General features: G+C 45.4%; 1 protein-coding gene across 2 annotated transcripts in view; it reads right to left on the reverse strand.

The window, feature by feature from the left end:
- MED27 (mediator complex subunit 27) overlaps nt 1-24,857 on the reverse strand; it is a 186,746-nt gene that overhangs the window by 48,114 nt on the left and 113,775 nt on the right. For both annotated transcript variants that reach the window (XM_006181938.3, XM_032478714.1), the window contains one exon: nt 14,699-14,792. In XM_006181938.3, coding sequence (XP_006182000.1) covers nt 14,699-14,792 — 94 coding nt within the window. Of the gene's footprint in view, nt 1-14,698; nt 14,793-24,857 lie in introns of those variants that run through there.

Genomic DNA, 24,857 nt, shown 5'->3' on the forward strand with positions numbered 1-24,857 from the left:
ACCAAGATAAAGTGCTTTTAAAATCAGTTGAAGATTTAACATAGCTCTGGAAGGATTCAATTATTTACATGCTTGGTCTATGCAGTGTAAATCCAGGCTAATGATCTTCCATTGCTGTGTATAAATCTGAAGCAGGACAAGCCGATTGTCTTGAGGAAACAGCAGCTTGGGCTCCTGTGTTAATAACTCTTCAAAACAAAGACGATGACTCGGGAAGAGTAACATCGTTTTGCTCCACATTATTGATTGCAGTGGGTACTGAGAGGAATGGCTCCATTTGGCCAAATACAAACTTTGAGACAAGCTGCCAGGGATTCAAAGGCTCTACTGATCAATATCATTGTTCTTCTAATAACGAGACCTACAACAACAATTTACATGGTCTCTTTGTCCTATGGAAATGATGAGGCCCCCAGAGAACCCTTCTTCTTTGTAGAGTTCCCTGTGTCTGGTACCAAGGGCTATGCAATGCTGCACAACGAGGCCGATCACAACAGATGTTCCCGGGCCCCGTGGTTGCCAGGCTCTCCACAGACGCTCTGCGCTCAGTGGCGTGTGATACGGTGGGTGCTGTCAAATGCATTTTAAAGCAAAGCGATCCACTTAAGACCAAACCAAGACACCTCTGTACACGGCATACCCCTCTAATACAGGACTCCAGGAGCACAAAGGAACTATCTCAGCCAAAGAAGTACGAGTGGGCTTCTTGGAAGGTAACGCTAGACCTCAATCTCGAGGAAGGCACAGCATTTTTGCCAGAAGGGGCAGGAGCTGGACAAGGATGCCACAGTCAGAGGGCGAAGCAGGCACCAAGCACAGAAGCAAATGGGCGTGGAGTGTTTGGGGAATCCCGTGGTTCCTAGGGAGCCTCTGGAAAGGAGGAGGTACCTTCTCCTGTCACACAGTAAGCTGGCACTTAGCTAGTCTGGGGCCAGGGGTGCTAATCCTTCTCCAAGACATCACCAATTCCATCCAAAGAGGAACCATCCCATCCAAAACGCCGCCAGTGCCTCCACTGAGAAACATTAGAGGATACGTGGTAGGGTAGAGGCAGGTGGGGGGAAAAGAGGTTGGAAAGGTAAACTGAGGTCAAGTTATAAAGACCACATAAGCTTCCCTGAGGAGGATGGCTCTATCCTGCAAGCAGTAGGGGAGGAGGCGCTCACAGTGAGACCTGCCCTTTGGACAGTGCATCAGGAAGCGTGTGGAGGTGGCATTTTGTGTGTACGGGGGTGGCTCCTGCTAGAGATTTCAATTTGGGGTCATCTTTCACATCGTATTTGATTAACAAACATTTGCTACAGAATGAAGGTAAGTGTTGGAACAGAGAGCTGCCGAACTGAAGCGGGTGTAAGAAGCAGCCTGGAAGCCAGGTACCCTGAAAATAGACCCAACACTTTACCACTGAACACAGCTGAATTCAACCAAAACAAACAAACAAACAAACAAACAAAAAACCAAACCCTGTTAAGGCAGTTGCGGTTTTACTACTTTTTAAGGTAACTGTGCATTCACTAAACACCTTTTTCTGAATTTTGAAAATACTGTTCACGCTGCCTCAAAAAGGCAAAAGTGCCACCTGTTTCCACCAGATACTAACTTCATAAATGTGTTCACAGTATTTAAAAACTAAAATCCAATAAAACTCCTTTGGAGTTGGAACCACTTTCTCCAACGTTTAAGTCCATTATTGTAGATGCTAGGCTCACGAAATATACCTGGTAGACTTGGCAGGATGGACTTCCCAAATCTGGGGGGATAAATGCAACTGAGACGTGTTGAAGGGAACTAGGGGTCTGAATTATGAGCTTTAAGGGTATCATCAGAAATGACAGAACCTGGCGGGGAGGGTGTAGCTCAGGGACAGAGCGAGTGCCTAGCACGCACAAGGTCCTGGGTTCAATCCCCAGTACCTCCACTAAAATAAATACATTTAAAAAATCTAATTACCCCCCAAATTAAGATAAAAAATTTTTAAGAAAAGAAATGATAGAACCTGGTAATTACTGGCATATTAGCATTTGCCAGGGGAAAGGAGGGGGGTCTATGGTAACTAACTAAGCTATCACTAATTCAGACTAAATAGTTTCAGGGAATCTGGGGGGCACCATCAGCTACCACTGTGTCCTGAACACATTCATACAACAGATGTAAGGGCACCACTATCTCTGGGAACAACTGTGTTCAACTAATAGCAAAAGAAATAAAAGAAAAACATATTCCTAGTAAGTGGTATTTGTAAAGGAGGGAGGAAGGAAGGAAGGAAGGAGAAAAAAGAAAAGGACCATAGACGTAATTTCACCTGATGTAAAAATCTAAACATGCATGCTTAAAAATGTTAACCTCTTATTTTGAAATAATTCTGAACAATTTCAGACTTGCAGAAAAGATGCACCAATAGTACAAAGAATTCCTGTATAGCCTTCACCTAGAGGCCCTGTGTTAGTGTTACACCGCACTAGATGTGTGCACACATCTGCCATCCACACACACACACACACACACAGGTGTGCACACCAACACTCATACTGTCTGTTATTAAATTTTACCCATTAATTTTATCACTCACTGGTGATTCCTAATTCTTATGTAAAACAGTTATTACTATGGTGGCTGCAAAATTTTCTAATTCTTTCTGCATTTATTAGTTCGTATTGTACTGTGTGGAATGGCTTTCCCATAGCTATTTTTAAGTTACCCTGATACCTCCCATTTCTTTCTTTCTGTCTTTATTCATTCGTTTATTTAAATCAGTGTGGACACACAGATTATAACTGTTTCTGTGGGTTATAATCCATTACTATCACTATTTATTTGGGGGCTCAATGGTCCCAGGCTTGGCCAACAGGAGCCCCTTCAAACCGGCTTCAGTGTCCATGTGACACACCCCCATCACTCTGTGAGCACTCCCCCTGCTGCAGCACAAGATGTTCCAGGTTCACCTTGTACGGCCCCCGCTCTGGAATCAGTCTTTTCTTCAAGGAGCCCAGTTCTCATTAGTGAGAACGATGTTGAGAAACTAAGATGGGGAGAACAGAGTCCTGGAGTCTCACTGCTTGCAGACCTTCTCAGCAGACAGTTAGGACATATGTGCACACGTGTATGTGTACACACACTTACATGTCAAAAACAATCAGTTCATATTGACACTTCCAGTTTCACCAACATCAAGAATTTATTCTAGCATTCTGCCTTTTTTGTAACGTCCTCTCCAAAAGGGAGAAACCTGGTTCCCATTATCCACAATGTATTTCCTTATTTGCTCAATCCTAGAATACACATAAAGTAGCTTTAGAATTGTTAGCCTACACCCCCTATGAAAAACTGGCAAACTATGTAGAGTTTAAGTATTCATTCACAGACTTGACAATCCTTAGCTCGAGGATTTAGAGTCAAAATGCTGTGATCAAAGGATACGAGGGTTAGTTCTCCATCCCTTCCCCAAAGGGTAGTCACATTATTCATTTGAAATATAGTTAGGTTTATTTATTTCTATTCGCACTCCTTTATTAAAAAATCCACTCTATTCAATTTTACTTGTTTGTTTGTTTTTTTGCATATGTGAAACATTACTATGGTTCTAAAAGTCAAAACTACACACAAAGGTATTCTCAGAGACATGTCCCCCTCACTACACACATCTGTCTTGCCCTGTTCCCACCCACCTCCCTCTGACCAGCCTCTTTCTTTCAGCTTTATCATCTTTCCTTTGTTTCTTCCGCAAATGAAGCAATAACAGATATTTTTTTATCCCCTTCTTCCTTACAAAAGAGGAAGCATATTAAGGATACTCTTGCACTTGTTTTTTTCAATATACCCTAGAAATCACTTCCGGTGAGTCACAGAGGTCTTTCTCATTCTTTTTTTAAAGATGAAAAAAGAAATGGCGCTGGCCGTTTCATTCAATCGCTCTCCTCTGCCCAGGCATTGAGGTTAATTCTAGTATTTTGCAATCACAAACAAGCTGCAGTTAATAACCCTGCGCATATGTATTTTCGTATTGTTGGAGGTGTGTCTCCGGGGTAAATTCCTAGAAGTGGCATGCCAGGTCAAAGGGTAAATGCATACATAGGTTTACCAGACATTGCCACAGTCCCTCCGAAAAGCTTGCACCAATGTGCATTCCCACTAGCAGTGTGTGATAGTGTCTTTCCTTACAGGCTCACCAACAGAATGTGTTGTTGTACTCTTTAATTTCTGCAAGTCTGGTAGGTGAGAAATGGTACCTCGGGCACAGGTTTAATTTGCATGTCTCTAATTATGGGTATGGTTGAACATCTCTTCATATGGTTGAGCACCATTTATATCTTTGGGTGGGGTGAACTGTCCCTTTCCCTCCTTTACTATCCCATCTTTGGTCTTCCCCACTTAAGAGTTAAAAAATGACCTCAGGTATCTCAGGCCTGTTATCTGTGATACATGTAAATATTTTCTCCCAGCTTGTCAGCTGTCTTCTGACTTTGCTGTTTTTTTGCCACCTCAGTTTTTTTCCGTTTTATGATGGAGGCCCTGTTGATGTCAGATGCCACCTTTATCGCATGCTAAACTTTCAAATGTAATTGAGTCTATTTCTAGTCTGTTTTATCCTACTAGCCTGTTTACCTATCCACGAGCCAACACCACACACTTTTAATTATAGAGGCTTTTCATGCCCAGCAGGGCAACGTGCCCTGGTAGCTTTTCTTATTTCGGTCTTCTATTCATTCTTGCATGCTTCTTTTCTATATGAACTTTAATACCAACCAGTGTGAACTCTTTTAATGAGTACATTCTATTCCTTCACATCTATTGATATGATCAAAACATGTGGTCTCAACCTGGTCACAGAACTGCATAGTTATTATGTGTGTCACATGTTCAGTGCTTCCTTCTCTAAGTGACGTTTTCTTTGCCTGCCCACCTGGTTACTTATTGATTGATGGTATTTAGAAAGGCTGATATTTTTGTTCTCGTGTCTACCTTTGCATCTATACATTTTAATGCCCTCAGACTCCCACTTTCTTAGATACCATCTGAGCATTTCATTTGTCAATTTTTAATGGTATCCTTTAAATCTTATCTATTACATATGTAAAAATCAATGGGCTCATTCTACTTTCATCTTTTCCTATCCCTTCTCTCATTTTTGTTTACATTATTTCTACTGTGTTAAGAGCACATAACATTTATACATTATTACCTGACTCTTATTACCACCTTTGTTTTAGTCTTATGTCAACAATTAATGCTCACTATCAGTCCTTGGGCTGAAGTTTCCCCACTCATCTCTTTCTTGTGTCAATCCTACCCTCCAGTAGATTCCTCAAGGTGGGCTACTGAGTACAGAATTCTTGTATTAAAAATGGTTTCTCTCTGATACTTGAAAGACATATTTATCTTTGATTCACACTTTCTTTGAAAATGCTGCTGCATCATTGCCTTGCTTTATATATTGTTTTTGAGACATCTGGTGCCAGTCTAATTCTTTTGCCATGTAAGTTATTTGAGTTTTTGCTTGGAAGCCTTGAGGATTTCTTCCTTATCTCTGAAGTCTGACAGCATCACTAGAATGCACCTTAGACTAGACTGTAGGCGGTCAATTTTCCCCAGTACCAGGGAGCTCTTTAAAGGTGCAGACTCAGACCTTTAATTTCTAGGGATTTTTCTTAGACTACAGTTTTCCGTATTAGTTCTTCCTGTTCCATCATCTTGTTTTCCTTCTTCATGGACTCCAATTATGTACGTGTTGTTTCTTCTTTGTGTTTCCCTTCAACCACTTTCTCTCTGACCCCTTCTACTTCTTTATCTTATTTTCATTCTCCTGGTTGTATCCCAGTCTTTCTTCAATGCCCTTTATTAAATTTCATTTGAATCTATTTCTCCTTGAGCATCTTGAAATTTAGTCTTAATTTCTGAGATAATTTTATCATTTTCCTGGGTACGGTAAATCCTTTTCATTTTGTCATCTTTCCCGCTTACTTCTGTTTTTAATTTCTGAATCTCTGATTTCAGGATTTGTTTTCTCATCTCTTCAAATGCTTGAGGGTATTCAAACCAGTCTGGAGTGCCGTCTGTCTTGAACAATTTTCTTCCGCTTTGTGGTGTTTGTTTCCTTGGTTGGGGGGGTGGGGGTGGGATTTCTTTAGTTAAAGTGTTTATTCCTTCAACATTTTATTATAAAAAATTTCAAAGCATGTAAAAAGTTGAAAGAATTGTAGGGTGAACACCCACATTCCATTGAGCTGGAGTCTATGACTGTTGTCACTGTGTTCTATTGTTTTATAACTTATATATTAATCTGTCTATCCACTCATACAGCTTACTTTTTTGAAGAATCTGAAAGTTGCAGACATCAGTATTCTTCACCCCTAAACACCAAGGCAAACACATGACTAAGAGGAGTCTGACATTTGGTAAAAACAAATTTTTTGAGGTTAAAATTTGCCTCCAATAGAATGCATAAATTTTTAGAATGTACCATTCTCTGAATTTTGGCAACTGCATAAGGCCATACCACCACACCTCTATCAAAATGCACAATACTCCCATCCCACCACCATGAGACGCCTCCTTGTGCCCTTCCCAAGCCGAGGGTGCTCTGCCATCCCAGCTGGCAAGCACTGTCCGATTTTTCTCCACCTTAGCTTTGGCTGTTCCAAAACCTCACAGAATGCAATTATACAGCGTGCACTCTTCTGTACGATGCGCTTTTTCGTCAGCAAAGGTTAGCACAGGTGACAGTTAACAAGGACTTGTTTGTTTTTTAACTCACACGTAATTTGGAGTGTGGGTGTTTTTGGTTTCTTTGTTGTGTTTATTTGTTCTTGTTTTTCTGTATTGTTTGGAAGATATATGGAGAGACTTGAACTGAGACAGCCATCCACAACGTTTCTTACTGTGAACATTCTCAAACATAAATGAAGAGATATTGCTTAATAACCACCCAGGTTTAAAAATTTTCAAGGTTTTGAAACATCTCCTTTGTTTATCCCCTGCTTTTTGTTGGTGAAGTATTTTAAAGCACACATCATATATCATGTCATTTCAGCTCTATGGACCTACCTTCAAACAACAGATCTTTTGTTTCATAACCATGAGGACATTATTAGATCTAACAAGATCACCAACAATTCCTTGGCGCCATTTGAAATTGAGCCCACATGCAGCTCCTTCGGATTGCTTAAAAAAATACTCTTTTGCAGTTGGTTTGTTTTGAATCAGGATTCAGACAAGGGCCACACTTCACATACTGCTGTTAAACCTTTTAAGCATTCCACCCTTCCCACTTTGCCCACATGATTGACTTTGTTGAAGAAACCGAGTTGTCCTGTGGAATGTCCCACATTCCTTTGACTTTTACTTTTTTTAAACTTCAGAGCATTTAATCACTAATAAAGCTCCATTCATATCACTGTCATTGCAACAAACAATTCTAGAACCATCTTTTGAAACTTAGTTTGCTACACTGTTATTGAATAACCTCCTTAAGCAGCAGTTCTCAAACATTTTGGTCTCAGGACCTCTCTATATTCTTGAAAATTATTGAGGCCCTCAAGGAGCTTTTGTTCCTGTGGGATATAGCTGTTGATATCTACTGTATTAGAAATAAAACAGAAACATTTAAAAAGCAAGACTACAAGAGCCAACAGGTGTCAGCAAGATGATGTCATGTCACAGGAGGTAGTCTCTGGGACACTCCACTGTGAACCTGTGAATGAACGAGAGTGACAAAGGAAAGTGGGGTCTCAGTATTGCCATAAAAACAGTGCTGACTTTGTGGCCTCCCTGAAAGGGCCTCTGCAATCCTTGTTGCCAACCCATAATTTGAGAACTGCTGTTATAAAGGAAGGATCTGATTTTTGGAAACAAATGTCTTTTGGAACCAGGTTTGATAAACCAATTTTTGACCTGTCAAAAGTGAAGCAGAACTATAAAAACTGACTTCCCTTATAAAATGGCTTTTACCAAAACAAAAACAAAAACAAAAACAAAAACAAAAACAAAACCAAAAACAAAACAACAAAGAGTTTCGGTAATACTCTGTGCTGTGACAAAAAAAATGGGTATGCTGTGTTAAAATATGGGTACAGATGCCTAAACCGAGTGCTAGAGCATCACAGAATTTTAGTCCTGGATGGTCTTAAGAAACTTCTGAAGGACAACTAAAATTATTATCTAAGTCTCTGTATGTTGGGAAAAATTGTTTTTACTACTGCAGAATTGGTGGTGGGGTGTAAATGAGGGCACCTGTTCAGGAAACATTTTGGCATTTTCATGGGAAGCTGACTATTTGTGTGCCCTAAACCAGGGGGCACAACTTCGGCACCTTAATTGGGGGCTGGATAAGTCTTCGACGTGAGGACTGTCCTGCTCACTGTAAGACATCTGTCAGCAGCATCTCTGGTCTCTACTCACTAGAGGTCGGTAATACCCCTCCCCCCACAATTAAAAACATTTCTAGACACTACCAAATGTCCACTTGGAGGCAAAAATCATCCCCACTGAGAGCCACTGCCCTAAACCAAGCACTGTTCTCCTAGGAGTAGCTCCAAGGAAAAGTTTAGCCCATGGGGCCCAAGGAACACGAACAAGAATGTTCAAAGCATACTGTTCATAATACACAAACAAAAAACTAGACACAAATCAATGACCACTGACAGAAAGATGGATAACCAAATTAGGATATATTCATATAATGGAATACTTTGTATCAGCAAAATGAATAAGCTATAGCTAAACCAACAATCTGAATGACATTTAGTTAAAAAAAAAAAAAAGAATGTGGAGTGAAAAAATGAAGTCCTTGAAGACAACATGTGATACCCTTTAAAAATGATTAAGTTAAACAGGCAAAATTAAAGAATATACTATATATATATATTCAGGAATACATATAGTTGTGTTAAATCCTCCCTCAAAAAAGGACAGAGAATGACCAACAAAGGCAGGGACAAGAGTTCCCAGCAGGGCCGGGGCTGGGGCCGGAGGCGGACACTCCCTGCCAGGTTTTAGACACGTCCCAGCTCTGGGGCTAGGCATTATAACCATGCAAGGGCCACGCCGGGATCAGTGACGACAGTGTGATCCTCGATCAAGGACTATGATCAATTTTACCTGAAGTTAAAATTTAAAATATAAAATGCCCAGCACTCCCCCCCAAAAGTGTGCAAGGACCCGAGTCTGGTCCCTGCCTGTGCAGAAGTCTCACCTCCTCCCTCTCTTCCCCTCGCTCCCCACGCTCCAGCCACCCCACTCCAGGGTTTCACCTGAACACACCGCTGCCCTCTGCTGGGGCCTTTCACCCCGCCGCCTCCCCTCCTGCGGTCTCTTCTCTCAGAGGGCCTCTCCGCACCCAGCTCCACCCGCACAGGGCCCTCGGTCTCTCTCCAGCCTGTCCCGCTTCATCCCCCCTTCAGCCCTGTCACCCTCTGCCATCATCTTAGACAACAACTCAGGGGCCTCCTGTCCGGTTTCCATTCTGAACTGAAGGTAGGCTCCGCGCGTGCAGGGGCTCTGGTCAGTGCTGGACAGCACCCAGCACCATCCTTCCTCTCCCGGTGCCCAGAGTGTTTCCGGAACAAGCACAGGGATGCTTCAGCAACCTAGCTCGCGAGAGTCTGACGCTCCTCCTAGGACTTACCACAAAGACCCCTTCGCTGGAACTCCAAAAGCACGAAGGCTTAAAAGCGCTGCATAGGTGACCTGAGGCTCGGGCAGGAAAGGTGGCTTTTGGGCTCCACCCCAGAGCTGCTGGATCTGAATTTCTGTGCTGCCTGCCAGGAACGTGCCTTTTCCACAAACTACACTGGTGAGTCCTAGGCCTACTAAGGTTTTGGACTACTGAACCCAGCAGGGCAATCAAGGCCCAGGTTAGTTAAGCAGTTTAACTGTTCCCGTCTTCCCTGTCTCAGAGAGCCTGGGATACAGTAGTATGAGATAATGCGTCTAAACGGTTTTAAACAGATGTGTCATTCAAAAATAAGGCACCAAGATGTTAGAGAAATTGAAGGTTGGTTAAATCGTATATTAGAGAGATTGACAAATGAGTTTTATCTGTTGTAAATCGTATAACATATGAAGAAAGATTACTTTATAAAATATTAAGATATGTTTCAAATGCCATGGATGCAGCTTCATCTTTTTCTTCTTTTCTTACATTTTTATACCTAGTGGATCAGTCAAAAATTGCAGATTAATATTTTAAATGCCGAAAGAAGCCAGCTGCTTGTTCTAGTCTGACTCAGTTAAGCTCTTACAATATTTTGACTGTTGGAAGAAAATTAATAATGGGATGTTAGGCGGTAGATTAACTGAAACTAAATATCAACATAGCTAGGTTTATTTTGGGATGACTGAGCTCATCTCCTCAAAGAACGAAACAGGATTTATTCTGTCACGAGTTATTAACTTACACAGCACCAAAGCAGCCCCCCAACAGAGTGGAGGGAGCTGGCCGCAGTGTGGTTAAAGGCTGTGCAGGAGGCTGAGGGGTCGGGTTTCACGCTGGCTAGGACTTGGCCGGTACAGGCTCTGTTCCATTACCTAAGGTTCATGGAGACGCCAGAAGGTCGAGGCCACAGCTGTCCTGGGAGTTCTGGAACCAGGTTAGTATCAATGCCTGCTCCTCCCCCTCCCTGAGTAGCAGCCACGAGGGCGTGGGGAAACCGATACATCCGCTAGAGAAGGATGCTTCTGTCTGTCATTAGTGTATTCACTCAGCAAATACTAACTCAGTCCCATCTGCCCTCCCTTCCCTCCCCCCCGCCCCATCTCCTACACCTGCCCTCCCTGTGGGTAGATGAGCAGGAAGCGGATTCACGCCTGCACTTCCAGGTCAAGCACGGGGCTCTGGCTGGAAGGTGACTGCTCCCAACGCTTCCGAGGCCTCCAGGCCAATGAGAAAAGGCAGGTTTAGCTTTAGATGGCCAAACTGACCCCAGATCACCTTAAAAAGTGCCAATTCTATATACAGTCCTCGTGTTTTCCTTTCTTCCACATCGTGTAGAAACAGCTGATGACAGGCCGGGGCTCCCCGTGACGGTGCATCCAAGGCGCCTCACTGCTTCTTGGCAGTGATTGCTTGGTGAAGGAGGGAACCAAAACGGGACCAGCAAAACTACCCTTTGTCCATGGAATACTCGCGCATACGCCATTTTTTCCCATGCCCGTGCACAAATAATCCGAAAACCTCTCTGTGTTCAAACACCAAAATCAGAGGAGATCCATAGCGACAACAAAGTCAGAGGGACATGCTGACCGCGGAGGCCAGGCCATTTAGCCAGAGCCATTTCTGGGCCCATCTGTACACCGGTGTGGCCACTGTATTTCACAACTTAAGCGACTCTTCTGGAAAAACTGTGCCCCACTGCTCCCAACACTCACCTTCCTCCACCAGACAGGGGCCTGCACTGGCTCCATGGCTTGGGCTAAAGCTTAAAAAGATACCCTGCTGTAAGTGCAAGCATGCTCACACCACCACTATTTAAAAAGCAAAACCGGAAACAACCCAAACATGCACTGACCGGAGGAGGGATAAAGCGTGCTCAGCCGCAGAGTGGACTGGGACCTAACACCCGAGACGGCCAAATCACCAGCAACCACCACCAACGCGACACGTCTCAGAACCAGTCACACAGCACGACAGTTTTATAAAGTTCAAACTTCAACAAAGCTCAGTGATACCTTATCTAGGGATGCATGCCCACGTTGTAAACGGTACCTAAGAAAGGAAGAGAAGGGGAAGCTTGGCAGGACGGTGGTGATTCTGGGGGGAGAGGCAGGGTCTGGGGAGAAGCACACGTTGGTTGTGTTCTACTTCTTTGATTGAGTGGTGAGTCACGGGCTGGTCACTACACTTTATAATGGACAAACACGTTACATATATTCCTTTGTATGTATCATATTACACAATTTGAAAAAATTAAGGAAAAAAAACGACCCGCCTGGTGCCTCCTCATCATGAATGACAATAGAGATGGGAGGAGGAAGCAGCCTGGAGGCGGGAAGCGGTGTCCCGGGCCACCTTGGTTTCCTCACTTGTAAATGGAAACTGGGAGCCCACCTCGAGGCCCACCCAGAGGGTGTAAGAGACGAGCGCCAGGTAAGCCACCAGCTCGCTACTGGGGATGGGTGTCTGGAGGGAGGCTGCTTTCTCGGCCCTGTCTCTCTTCCCCTGGGGACTGACCCCTCAACTCCACAGTCCTGTGCAGCTGCCAAGGCAGGACGTGTCCCCGGGCCAGGGAAGGAACGGGGGGTCGGGAGGCGTGAGCGTTTCTCCCGGGAGCGGTGAGCACCGGCACAGGACGAGAGGCAGCTGATGCCAGGTCACCTGGGCCACAGAGTCCCAAAGGGACGGCTGTCCTGAGCCGGCACCCCTGGGGCGACTCTGGTTTTGGTCCCTCCTGGCAGGTCAGCTCACTGTATCTTTGAGCATCCAGCATCATTAAAAGGCAAAACAAAGACCCAAACCCACCCTCTTCCTGCTCAAGTCGAGCAGAGCAGGTTTCTGTTGCCTGCACTCAAGGGAGCCTGGCCGATTCAGGAGGAAATGCAGTTTATTAAAAAGCACACAGGAACGCTGCAGGCCTCAGCCAACGCAGGTAAAGGGAGATGTCAGCAGAGACTGCTCAAATGTGTCCTGCTTCAGCAGCTGGTCCCTCCCCGTCAGTCTCACTCGATTCCCAGAGCATTCAGAGTACACTGCCTTCCAGCTTAGCATGATTCACTCCAGACAAATCTCCAGAAAACAACTTCTGACTCCTGCCTGAAGCTCGTGCGGCGGGGCTCAACTGCCCACAGCACAGCCCCAGCCTTCTCCACCCGTGAGAGGGAACAGGTGACCAGCAAGGGTCAGGGGAGATGGCAGCTGCCGGTCCTGCTCTCCTCCCAGGTGAGGATTCCCTTTGACCTCGGAGATGTGTGTGGCCGCAGCAAATGGCCTAGAGATCTGTAATTTAATAAAACACCACCTTTTTAAAAGTGAAGAAGCCAAAGACAGCGATTATGTTAAAAGGATGATTATCCACCCGGCAATTTGAATCTGATTCAGATCACACACTGCTTTTCCTATAAACAAGCACCCTGTTATGTGACTTCCCATGTCACCCAAGAAAGATAACAGCCAGCTGGCCAGATGCAGAGTGCTCTGCATCAGCCACTCGTGGCAGTAAAACCAGTACATATAAAACAGGATTCCGCTCTTGAGTCGAGTCCCTAAACTCTCCCATCAGTCTATTAAACAGAAGCTCCGCGAGAAAGCAGATGAGGCTGACAGGTCATTGTGAAAAAAAAAAAGCCAGCTTTCTCAGGTGGAAGTAACTTGAATGTCTCAGACCCGTTTACCCACAACCCCCGTTCTCCACGCTCGTTCCTGTCAATGCCAAAGTCCTACCTTCATCACGAAACGGAAGCTCAATGACCCAGAGATAATTTGAACAAAGCTATCTCACTGAGGATGCTTTTGTTTCTATCCTCATTAACTCCTTGGTCCCTGTCAAGTATTCCCAAAGTAGGATTTATGTTTCAGCCGCTGGGTCCTGAGGATCTGAAAGTTCGACAATTTGTACGTTTAACGGAAGCTGAAATTATCGTGTGTTTTACAGACAGATCCGAACTGTTTTCTTCTTCTATTAAGAGAACTACTGTTATCTCAGTCCCTGTGTTTTTTTCAACTGAAAGAATTTTAAAGTAGCTTGTGACCCAGCTGAACCTCACTAATTTTTTCTCCCACACGAAATACCACCCATTTAATAATCCCACATCTTCTCCTCCCCTAAGAGAAAACACACACACACGTGCACACACAATAAGCCTGTTCTCTTTGGGTGAACAGACTGAGTGAACAGTAACTCATCCTGGGTGACTGGCTATTTGTAAGAGTTTATGAAATTAAAATGCTAAACTATGCGGACTTCATACGGGGCCCCGGAGCAGCAGGGCTGGAGAGACGTAAAAGACACCAGCCCTGAAGCTCACCTTCCGGATATGCATCAAAAATCACTGCTCTGATTCGACTTATTCTGCTTTCTGTAAAGGTGGTGGCTCCTCAAAACCTGTGCCCAGGGAAGTGGCCTTCCAGCATGTATTAGTTCACAGCGTTTAGAAACGTGTCTCATCACTGAAGTTTCTACGCCTTTCTAACTACTAACATAATCTGACATTTCTATTCCACTGTCTTTCCCAAACACACCTGTCTTTGGTGAATTTGTGCAAATACAAACATTAACGGTGAGGCTCACCATGTCAACCTGCTCAAAGCAAACCCCAAACAGAAACAACAAAATCGGAAGCTGTCAGTGACAAGGTCTCAGAACATTTTCTTCAAATACGTAACAGATTTAAAAAATGATTTTCCACAGAACCTGTTCTGTTTTAAGAGGCTGTTTTCGTGAGCAGGATCCAATAGCTGAGCATTCCTGCTGTCTTTGGGTAACAACGTAGAACAGATTCACCCAAGCCATGAACTGACTTACAGGTGAAAAGGTCTCACACTGTCTCTCCTGTCTGGGTAACTCTCAGATGGCTCCGTAATTTCATTCAAAAGCAAGGGTTCAGCATGCAGAATGCTTAACCTACACAATGCCAGTAAAAAGAAATATGCTATTCACCACCAAGCTGGGATTTAATTTCCATTCTAGAGATCTGACAACACAGAAACAGATTCAACCTTGAGGCCAATTTTCTCTCACATGTCCCTACAAATAGGTCAGGAAGCACTTACCAGAAGCATGGCCGATGTTCCATTGGGTCTGGATAAGTGGATGGACATTTCAGGAAACATCCTGTCAATGCGGCTGATCACGTCATCAACGTATCTGGGTGGGAAAAGAAACACACGTGTCTGAACTGGAACCCTGGTCACTGAAGTACAAATCTACAGTGCACGCAAGACTTCTCTTTTCAACTTAATTTTTCGTCAATGAAATACATTCTTAAGAAGGCAAATGCGATTTACGAGGCTTTTTAGGAGAAATACTACTCCCCAGCTCTTCCTCCTGCCTTCCAGAACTGCCCATTTTTTAGTGATTTCTTTTGGTATTTGCCTTCGTCGTTCCACGTGATATGCTTTTAATGCTAGTTCTTGGTTTTTCATTTCAAGGTATGACCTCATGGCTTTCTTCCATAGATCAGAATTTAGCTCTGCCTCCTTCCTGGCCACTGGGCTCCAATCACAGGGACCCTCCCTCTGTCCTTCTGGTCCAGGGATGGAAGCAGCTTCCTGTTTCACTCACCTGTGCTGGCCTCACTGTTCCTTGCTTGGCTTCTCATCTCAATCACCTGAAAAATCAGTTCTCTGGATTGAATTCCTTTTGTTTTAAATACCTGAAGTTAGTCCTGTTTTCCTGGTTTGAGTCTAATAAATTCAGATTATATCACAATTTTTGCTTAAATCAGTATTTGTTGTTTACATCCTGAAATCTCTGTGTATATTTTTTAACAGCTGAGCCACATAATGGCTCATAAGTACATTCATTTACTTGTGCAGTTTTTTGTTTAACTGGATTTTCATTTGATTAGTCTTCTGCGTACCTATTACAGTTTTATCCCTTAAACTCTCTACCTGGCTCTAAAATTCCTCTCACTGCAGACAAACACATCAGACAATCTATCAGCTCCATTTTTCCTTGGAAACATTCCTCTGAAAGGCAGTCCTTTGTTCTTCTGGCCCAAGGAACCTGTATGTCTTAAAAGTGTTAATCATTATGGAGATAACTGACACTAAGCACTTAGCATGATGCCTGGTGATACCCAGAACTCAAAAATTATAAATACTCCTATTGGTATATCATGGGCATATGCTGCAAAAACGTCCCCTCTCAGTCGTGACAAATCCCTGCCCCTCCCTACCACCAGTGGAAGCTCATTCAGAAAACGCCATCCCACGGAATCAACAGAGCTGGGTCTGGCTCAGATCCTCCGAGAATAAAATCATAGCAGCATTTGTGCTCACCATCCAATCACAGGGACCCAAAGGGGACGTATAATATAATAGCTGAGACGTGGATCTATCTGTTAAGGATTTTACATTGGATTTCGTATCCGTTGGATATGACAAATTAAATTATACGTCCATTAGATCAGGGACACAGAAAAGCTATGTTCTCTTGGGAGAAGAGGGAGGGCAGCTCTCCACTCACAACATGAAAAGATTTTAGTTTGAAACCTGGGGCTCATGGCAGGTAGCAGACAACGTAACACCATTCGCTAAAAAGTGATCATCAGCGTATGAGCCATGGAAGGCATGGAGTAATCCTGTGATTAACCTATCCGGTTTTCCTTAGAGAATGGTACACCAGTTTTAAACTTGAAAAAGGACCTGAAAAAGGAAGAGGAAAAACTTCAGAAGGCCCAGCGGTTAAGTGACGACAACGGTAAGACTGGAGCCAGAGACAGGTGAGAAGAGGAGGAGGTGAGCAGAAGGCTGCTGGCTCCTGGGGAGAAGGGCGCTTCGGGGACACCTGGAGATTCTTCAAGTATGCAAATGGCGTTTACAAACCGGGTACCAAACAGCTACCTTCCATCTCTAGACAGGACCATAAGAGGAGGACATGGCATCAAAAAGCGACCTAGCTCAGAAAGAACAAGAGGCATTTCTAAAAGGTAAGACGTCATTCTACTGATTTTGAAAATGGTTTAGAAAACAATCTTTCCTGGGTGGCCAAGAACCAGACTGACTAAGACATCACGCGGCAGCTCCCACGTAGCTTCCAGATTTACAGCTTCACGACACACAACCTTGGCTCTAAGCTTAAATGCTACAAAAGAGGTGAAAAGATGAAGAAAGGAGGAAATTCACTCATTTTTTTTTCATTACTGCCTGTTCCTTGAAATGGTGGAAGACACGTGGCAAACTTCCTGTCAAAAGTTTACACCAGGTCACTGGAAACATTTCTGCATTTACACACTTCTTTGCTAACTCTATGTGTGTGGTTTACACCATTACTTCAGCCCCAGCAGGGGGCAAAAATCCACGTCCTGCATGAATGGAGGTCATTGCTAAGTGTATGTTAATAGGAAGGGGACGGGCAAGGTCTTCTGCACCGATCCTCAATCAATAGTCATCATAGCTCTGGACAGCAGAATGCAAATGAATTGCAGAACTTCAGCACAAAGGGAACGTCATAATTTGCTCCCCCTTGTATCTTTCACCTTGAAGGTTTCAAAAACACTTTCTAGAAAACTTGTCTCTTTCGTAGGCTAGGAATTTAGGGGAATGGGTAGGTTAGGAGATGATTCCAGAAACCAAGTTCAGTGTGTAGATTTTCAGGAGTCTATGCCAGCTAGCCGACTTTGCTTGCTCTTCGTAGGGGTCCGAGTTCTCCGTGGACAGACAACAAAAGCTCCTTGCCACTTCTGGACTCCCTTATTTATGACTCTTTATAAAGGAAGGGCAGTGGCAGGAGAAGAACTCCTAGGGAAAGTATCTGCTGCGGACATGGGAAAGTATGGGAGTTTTTGTTCCCTCCCCAACTAATGATCTCAGATAAAGCTCAGCAAACTCAATCCGAAGATTTTATTAATCTTGTAAAAATGCATTTCAAGGAGACTGTTTTTCATTCCCGTGCCTAACATAAAGGAGATGCAAATTTCCTTTTTACAGGTGACACTATGTATTTGCCAAAAAGAGAAAGTCAGCTGCGTCTTCAACTGACGAAAACAATGTCTGAATCCTAGAAGCAAAATCAAAACATTTCATTTTCAAATAGACCCAACCTTCAAAACGCAGATCCACCGCTAGTGACTTGACAGAAATAAGGAAAGCTTGGAATGGCAAATTAAAAAGCTGGAGGCAAGATGACATTTCCTTTCCGCTGGGGAGAGCGGGGGAGGGGGGGGGTCGGTATGGGAGGTGGTCTGGGTCTCCTCCCGGATGTGCCCTCCGGCATGTATGGCCCGGCTCTGAGCGCGGGGCGGACGACAGGTAGGAACAGTGCGCCCCCCTCCCACACTTGCACCATATGTCGCGCTCCGTTCTGCGGCAGGATGGAATTACTTTTAATTTTTACCTTTGGAATATAGGCAAACAAGCACTAACACAGCAGTGGTGACTAGTTTACACTTGAGCAGACGCGGTGCAGAACGACATTAATTTAGTGCCAAATTGAGCAGTGAGTCACAATTTGCACATATCTGTCAACCTGTTAACAGGGTAATAACTTGGAAAGATCGCTGTTCCTATTTACATTACAGAAGCCTTTAGAGAAAGGAGAGCTGGCTGGTTCTTCCTGAAGCACTCGGCTGATCAGCCAGTCTGCTGGTCCAAGAACCAGGCTTTAGAAACACAAACTCCTTAAGTCGCAGGCTTAGACCAAGGCGTGAGTCGTACTTCAGCACTTCCAGGTGGAAAGTGAACTTCTAAACGACCAGAGAAGGCCGCCTCCCTGTCCTGCTCCCCAGTCACAGTCAGACTCCCAGCGGTTTCTGATCGTTTTTCCCAGTGCGTCCAAAGGCTCCTTCTCAGGATTTCCAAAGGCTTCCTTAGGATGAAGCTTCAGTCTCAACTATTCCCACACCTCTGCTGCAGCAGGAACAGTCACATCATTCTCAGATTTCTGGCATTGATGTCTGAAGCCCTGGAAACCTTGTCCTCTTCTGATTTCCTTCAAGCAGGTTGGCGTGCTCCTTTAAAGGTCCTTAATTGGAAAAGTAAAGGACACTGGGACCTCTAATTCAATGTCCCCTTCAATCTAGGCACTTAACGGCATCTCCAAGAGGTGGACTACATAAAGTCCCCTGTGACACAGCTCACAAGCAGCCCCAGGCACTTTCGGACCTCCAGGTTGTTTCAAACCCACTGACTGATATCTCCACCCAATTACCCCACTTCAGCCTTGTGAAATGACATAAATATTTCCTCTGAAACCTAAAGGTCTTCTGATTTATCAGTGTCTTCAAATCTTTCTTGGGTCACAGATCCCTTTCAGAACGTTCTGAAAAATAAAATACATGTCTGCACAAAATTTTACATGCAGTTTTCCACAGTTCATAGGACTCTGGAAGTCATTCACGGGCCCCGAGTTCAGACACAACTAGACCTATCCGAGAACTGAGGTATCTGATGTTCTTCTTTGTTCTTTTCTGAATGGTAAATTGTATTTGTCAATACAGCTATTTCCACTTTAGAAACTGTACTATATGTATTCATATGTCACAACCTAGAAGTGAGCCCAACCGAAGGGGAGTACTGGGGGCAAGGAATCTAACAGCTCCGATCATCTTACAGTCATGCTCCCAGGCTGGAGCCCACGGTTAGTGTTTGCTCGTTTGTTGGTTTTTAAACTACTATCTCTCGCTGTTAATCTTTCCAACAAAGGCAAGGACCTACTCCCATAACCTTAGAGGTCATCTGAGAGCAACTACTTCTGGCCTCTGAAGCCACATCACCCGTGCTTTATAGCGGCTCCTGGCTCGTAGAGAAAAAGTGCTGCCTGCTTTCTGCATCGCTGCTTAAGGCTCAGCAGGGTCAGAAAGTCAAGTCTCAAGTCCTCAGAGGGCCCGCGAGGCCCTGCGGTCCAGCTGCTGCGCTGCCCCGGCCTCACCTGGCCTCCTCCTCCTCCCACGGCCCTGGGCCAGCTCGCACCACCTTGGACACCGGCACGTACTGCGTTCTCTGCCTGAAGGTTTCCTCTCACCACCGCTCCCACCCCACACCCAGGTCAGCCCTGCTCGTCTTTGGGTTCCAGCTGAAATGACACTTCCTCAGGGAAACCTTCTTTGACAACTCCCCTGGTAGCAGTCAGTGAACCACATCTTCCTCCTCATAGCACTTTTTAATTCTCTCTGTGTCTCCTGTCCCCACTGTAATTAAGCAGTTTCTTGAGCGGTTATTTGTTTAATGTCTATCTCCCCAACAGGACTCTCCACGGGAGCACACAACTGCCTTCTTCAACGCCCAACCCCAGTACCTGGCCCCGGTGCCAGGGGCCCACCAGGCACTCCTTAAATATTTGCTGAAGGAGTAGACAGGACGTTGAAAGTAAGCTATGCAGACCCCAGTCAGGCAGGTATGAAACAACTAAAATGCAAAGTTCTCTGCAGCTGATGAGATCTGCGGTGCCGAGGAGTTCATTGCATTAGCCATCAAAACTCAGTAACAACAGCAACCACAGAGTCCCAGAGAACCAGCCTCAAAGAAGGCAGCAGACATTCTTCAAAGCCTTGCAGCTTAATATGCAGCTGCAAAACCCCTGCACCTGTTTTAGGAGAAGCTCTCTGCCTCTTAGAAGCAAGAGCCTTCTGAAGATGTGCACTGCGGTACTGACATGCCCGTTTTCAAATGCTGCTTTTAATGAACTAATTAATTCTGCAAAAACATTAGTACAAAGATGTGTGCTACCAAATCGGGATTACAACACCAAAATGATAACAAAACAGGACGTGGAAGACATTTCTAAAGATATCAGGTTTTGCAAAACATTAATTTTCTCCCCTACACATTAAAATAAATTGCAAAGTATTTGTTATTAAAGCCTTAAAATAACTTGCCGGACAGATGGCTTAGTTCTCAAAAGTCTGACCCCTCCTCAAAAGGAAAAGAAAAAACCAAACCCCAACAAACCTGGACTCCAGCCAGTGATTCCCGTGTCAGTGAGATGTTTAGCAGCTCAAACGAGATTTAAATAGCATTTACCCCGCATAGTGTGCATGATACATGCTGTTCATTTTCTCCACCCATAGAAAATATGAAAGTTAGGAATGCATATATTAATAAACCACTTTTTTGGGGGAAAGGGTAATGCCCAGTAGATAACAAAAAGAGAATAATTTGCACCATCTGAAAATGATTGCAGATTTTCCTCCACACCTGTCCAAACTGATGAGCCCGCCAGGACTCTGCAGTGGGTGGAAACAGAAGGGGGTTTGTTTAATTACTTCATGAGCATGAGATTGCCTGAGACTCCGACTATCAATCTCAATATGCTGAGGAAAAAAGATCGGGGAACTTAGGTCAAACAGGCTCACTTCTTCCCCTCTGGTCAAACTTCTCAGATTTGTAAAATACTGGCATCATCATGTCTGTGGAAGGTTTTTGGTTATTCTTTAGCTGTACATAAAAAAGCAAGACTAGATGCGTTAACAGACAGAAAGAGGAACGTTTGCTTAGCTTTCTCCACCATCTATCTCTCCCACACCCCCTCCCTTACTATCTCTACCCAACTAGCTACCTACCTGTTTTTCTCTTTCAAAGAAAGATACTTAAAACTTCAAAATCCATTTATGGGAACTCCACACCTGAGCAGACACAGCTGCCAAGAGCAGGAAGAGGGAGTGGAGCCAGGCCACAGCAGAAGGGGGAGCCTTCCCCTCTTCTCTCCTGAGCAGCTTATGAATTTTGTACTACATGAATGTGTTACCTGAACAAATTTAAGAGAACACTTGGGCAAGCAAACAAAAGCTACCTACATTTCCCAAAGTTGAAATAAATGCACAAAGACTCACCCCACGCTGAAATGTAAAGACAAACCTTCCTCCCTCTATCGGGTGTCAAGCAGCGCAGGAAGCCCGGGGAGTCTGGGCAGGAGCACGGGCCAAGCACCGCCGCACACACAGAGCTCCGCTTGCACACGCCTCCGCGTGGCTGGCGGTCAAGGGCTTAGTCTGTGAACTGTCCACGTTGTAACTATTAGCAAACACGGATTGAGCGCCTACAGCCCTCAGTAATTACTGTGCTCAGGGAGCGGTATTAAGCACCAAGGGCAGAAGAGCCCGTAGTAGCTGGCTGGCAGCAGGCTTCCTGGGAGAAGCGGACGGGTCCCGCCTGCGCTTTCTGCTGGAGGAGAGCCCCCCGGGGTTGAGCGGGAAAGTAGGCCTCGCTCTCCAGTTTTCAAAGCACTTTTGTATTCTTTACCTCATCTGCTCTCTCACCGACCCTGCGAAATAAGAAGGGCAAGTGTAAAACGCCTGCTTCATAAATGACAGGAAAAGGAGGCTAAGTGACATGCCCAAGGTAACCGCACAGCTGAGCGGCAGCGCTGGGCCCAGAGCCCACGCCTCTGATCCCCGTCCCAGGGCTTCCCTGCGCGCCGCAGTGCTTTCAAAGGTCTGTGAGGATTCCATGGAAAAAGCAGATTGTCTTTTTGTCATTTCCCAGACTTTATAAGACAACTGAGAAATTCTTTTGTAGCATACTCACAAAATGGAACCAACGTATGATTTTCTCTCTTCTCATTCAGTAAAAATCTACTCAGTGCCTAACTGAGCCTGGAGTCTCGGTCTCTGCCTTCATGGGGCTGACACTTCATTTGGTTATAAGCCATTTTCCTTCAAGGTCGCAGGCTTACGCCCAGAAGAAAAACAGGACAACTAAGTTAAATTTCCTTCCAATTCCTCTTGGGATAAAAACAAATGTGCAAAGTTGGTAGGTTACAGGAAGGGGCGAAAAAGTGAACACTTGTTTTGCATTGTATTTTATATTAATAACTATCAGGGAGATGTTTTTCTAAACTTCTTTTCTTCTTGCATTATAAGATTATTCAGATGTTGACAGATCCCAGCTTTCCCTAAAACGTTTACATAATGTATTAAGCTTAGGAAAGAATTGTAAGTTCACTCAACTTCTACCTCCAGAGAAGACAAAAACCAACCAAACAAACAAACAAAAGACACCCATATTGAGCTTTCCAGCAATACCAATTAACAAGTTATTAAATCAGTCATCTCTGTCAGAGCTGCTACAATGACACTTCGAGCTCAGATGGGTGGCGATGATTGTCAGCAATTCACACGTGAGAAAGCAACCCTGGCCTCTGACTTTCCACCAGGGAGGCGGCTGGGCAGACAGTGTCCGTTGAAGGCTGCACCCTTCCTACACTCCCACAGCTTTCCTTCCTGGCTCCGATGACAGCTGCGGACCGGTCACCACGCGCAGACCGGCCTGTTCCGATCAGCACTTCTCAGCAAGGCTTTCACGTGGCGACCGGGGCCAGTGACACGGAGTTTGCTGAACACACACACAGAACGAGACCTCATTCCCATTTGACTTTTTAACGCCCCGGAGAACATACACCATAGCCTTCACACAGAGCATGCTAATAATCACTGGACACACTACGTGTTCCCATCCTAACACGACAAAGTGCATCCTAGGAGTCAGAAATGGGCAACACGTTTCAGGAAACCACGAAGCTATTTTTTCCCCTCATTCTAGGACAAACAGATTTGTGTGACAGTCATTTCAAGTTTCATTTTCACTTATCAGACAATGATTCCTTGAGGAGAGCCTGAGGCCCACCACCTCCTCCAGTCTCTGCAGCAGCTCTGCACATAATACTCGCTCATTAAACATTCGGTGAAGCGGACTGATTTAGGTGGGAGGGATCAAGGCTAAATAAAGAACACAGAGTAAATAGAAACTTGCTTTGTAACTGTTTCTTTGACAGAAAGTAAAAAATTCTAAAGCAGAAGACGTCACCCGACAGCTCAGACACCACTTCCGTCCCCCTCGCCCATTCTGAGGGCGGCTGGGCCGCAGCACGACTGGAGACCATGAAGAACGGAGAGTGACTGAAGCAAAACTTAACCTTCCTGGGTGGGGTCTCTCAGTGGGAGCTTCGGGGGCTGCACCACCTCAGCGCCATCCTGGTGGCTGGAGAGCTCCCTGCCCAACTATTCACTCTGCATCGAATCCCCCCCAAGTCTCCCTGACCCCAATCTTCAGAGGAAATGGTCTCCAAGCTCACAGACGGCAACCTTCTCTCCTGGCATCCTTCACTGGTCCTTCAGCAACCACATCACAGTCCGCCCCACACACCTGGCTGAGGGCTGCTCAGTGTGCACCTTCCTTGCCAGACTGCGAGCTCCGTGAGGGGAGGGCACAGTCCAGCTGGTTCCTGCTGTCGGCCCCCGCACACCGCCCGGCGTGCAGCGGGCTCCTGAGGGCTACCTGGTGAACAAGTCGGGCCGGCAGCGCACCAGAGCCTGAGGCCAGGGCTTCGGAATCCCACAGACACGGAGCTCCCGTTCTCACTCCCACCTGCGTCTTGGACAAGTGGCTTGAGCCTCTCTAAGCTTTGGTTTCCTCATCTGTCAAATAAGGATAACAACACCGCCTCCTCCAGATGGTCGTGGTGAGAACTAAATGGGAGAGTGCAGCGCCACAAGCACTTAGCACAAAATACGCAGTTAGTAACGTGAGCTTGTTCCTTCCATGTGTACAACTGTCGCCTTTTTCCGAAGAAGGTCAGAAACTTTGGCTTGAGTCTAGAGGAACACAGACCCTCAGGGAGCCGATCAGACTGAAGAGTGCTTGAAGAATAAGCATTAAAGACGGGGGACATTCTCTCAGGTTTCCTGCTCATTTAAGCACACTGCTGCGCTGCACGTGGCAAGGAGAGTTCCCCCACCACTTCGGCATGAAGGCAGACGGCAGAGGGAAGGCCGCTGCCGCTGCTGAAACAGGACTCCGCGTGGAAGTGGGCTGGCAGGAGCAGATCAGGCTTCTAGTACAGGATCTGTGCTGAGTCCTCCCCCCTGTCCCCCGTCCTTCACCCTGCCCTGTGTGCCAGGACGCTGGCCCACACTCAGATGACATCGCAAGCCTTTTACCCTCTGTCTTCTGGTCGGGTTCTGGTCAGTGACAGGCACTTGCCTGAGGTTCGGAGAGGGGGAGAAGTGTGAGGTCTCAGGGCACAAGGATGGCTGTGACAATTCAATAGGGACAAGACACCATGGGCTCCAATCCCACAGCGGTGAAGGTGTGGGTCACCTGCCATCCGGCAGACGCACAGGCGGCAGAGGGTAACGGAGACACGGTCTGGTGGTGGCAGAAGTTGGCTATGACTTCTAATTCGGGCTTTGTTACCAGCTGCAGGGGGAAGGTAATAGTTTCACGTTCACTATTTCTCGACACCCCCCTGCCCCATCACCTCACAGAAAGAGCG

Source organism: Camelus ferus, chromosome 4 (genome assembly GCF_009834535.1).
Source record: "Camelus ferus isolate YT-003-E chromosome 4, BCGSAC_Cfer_1.0, whole genome shotgun sequence".
NCBI lineage: Eukaryota > Metazoa > Chordata > Mammalia > Artiodactyla > Camelidae > Camelus > Camelus ferus.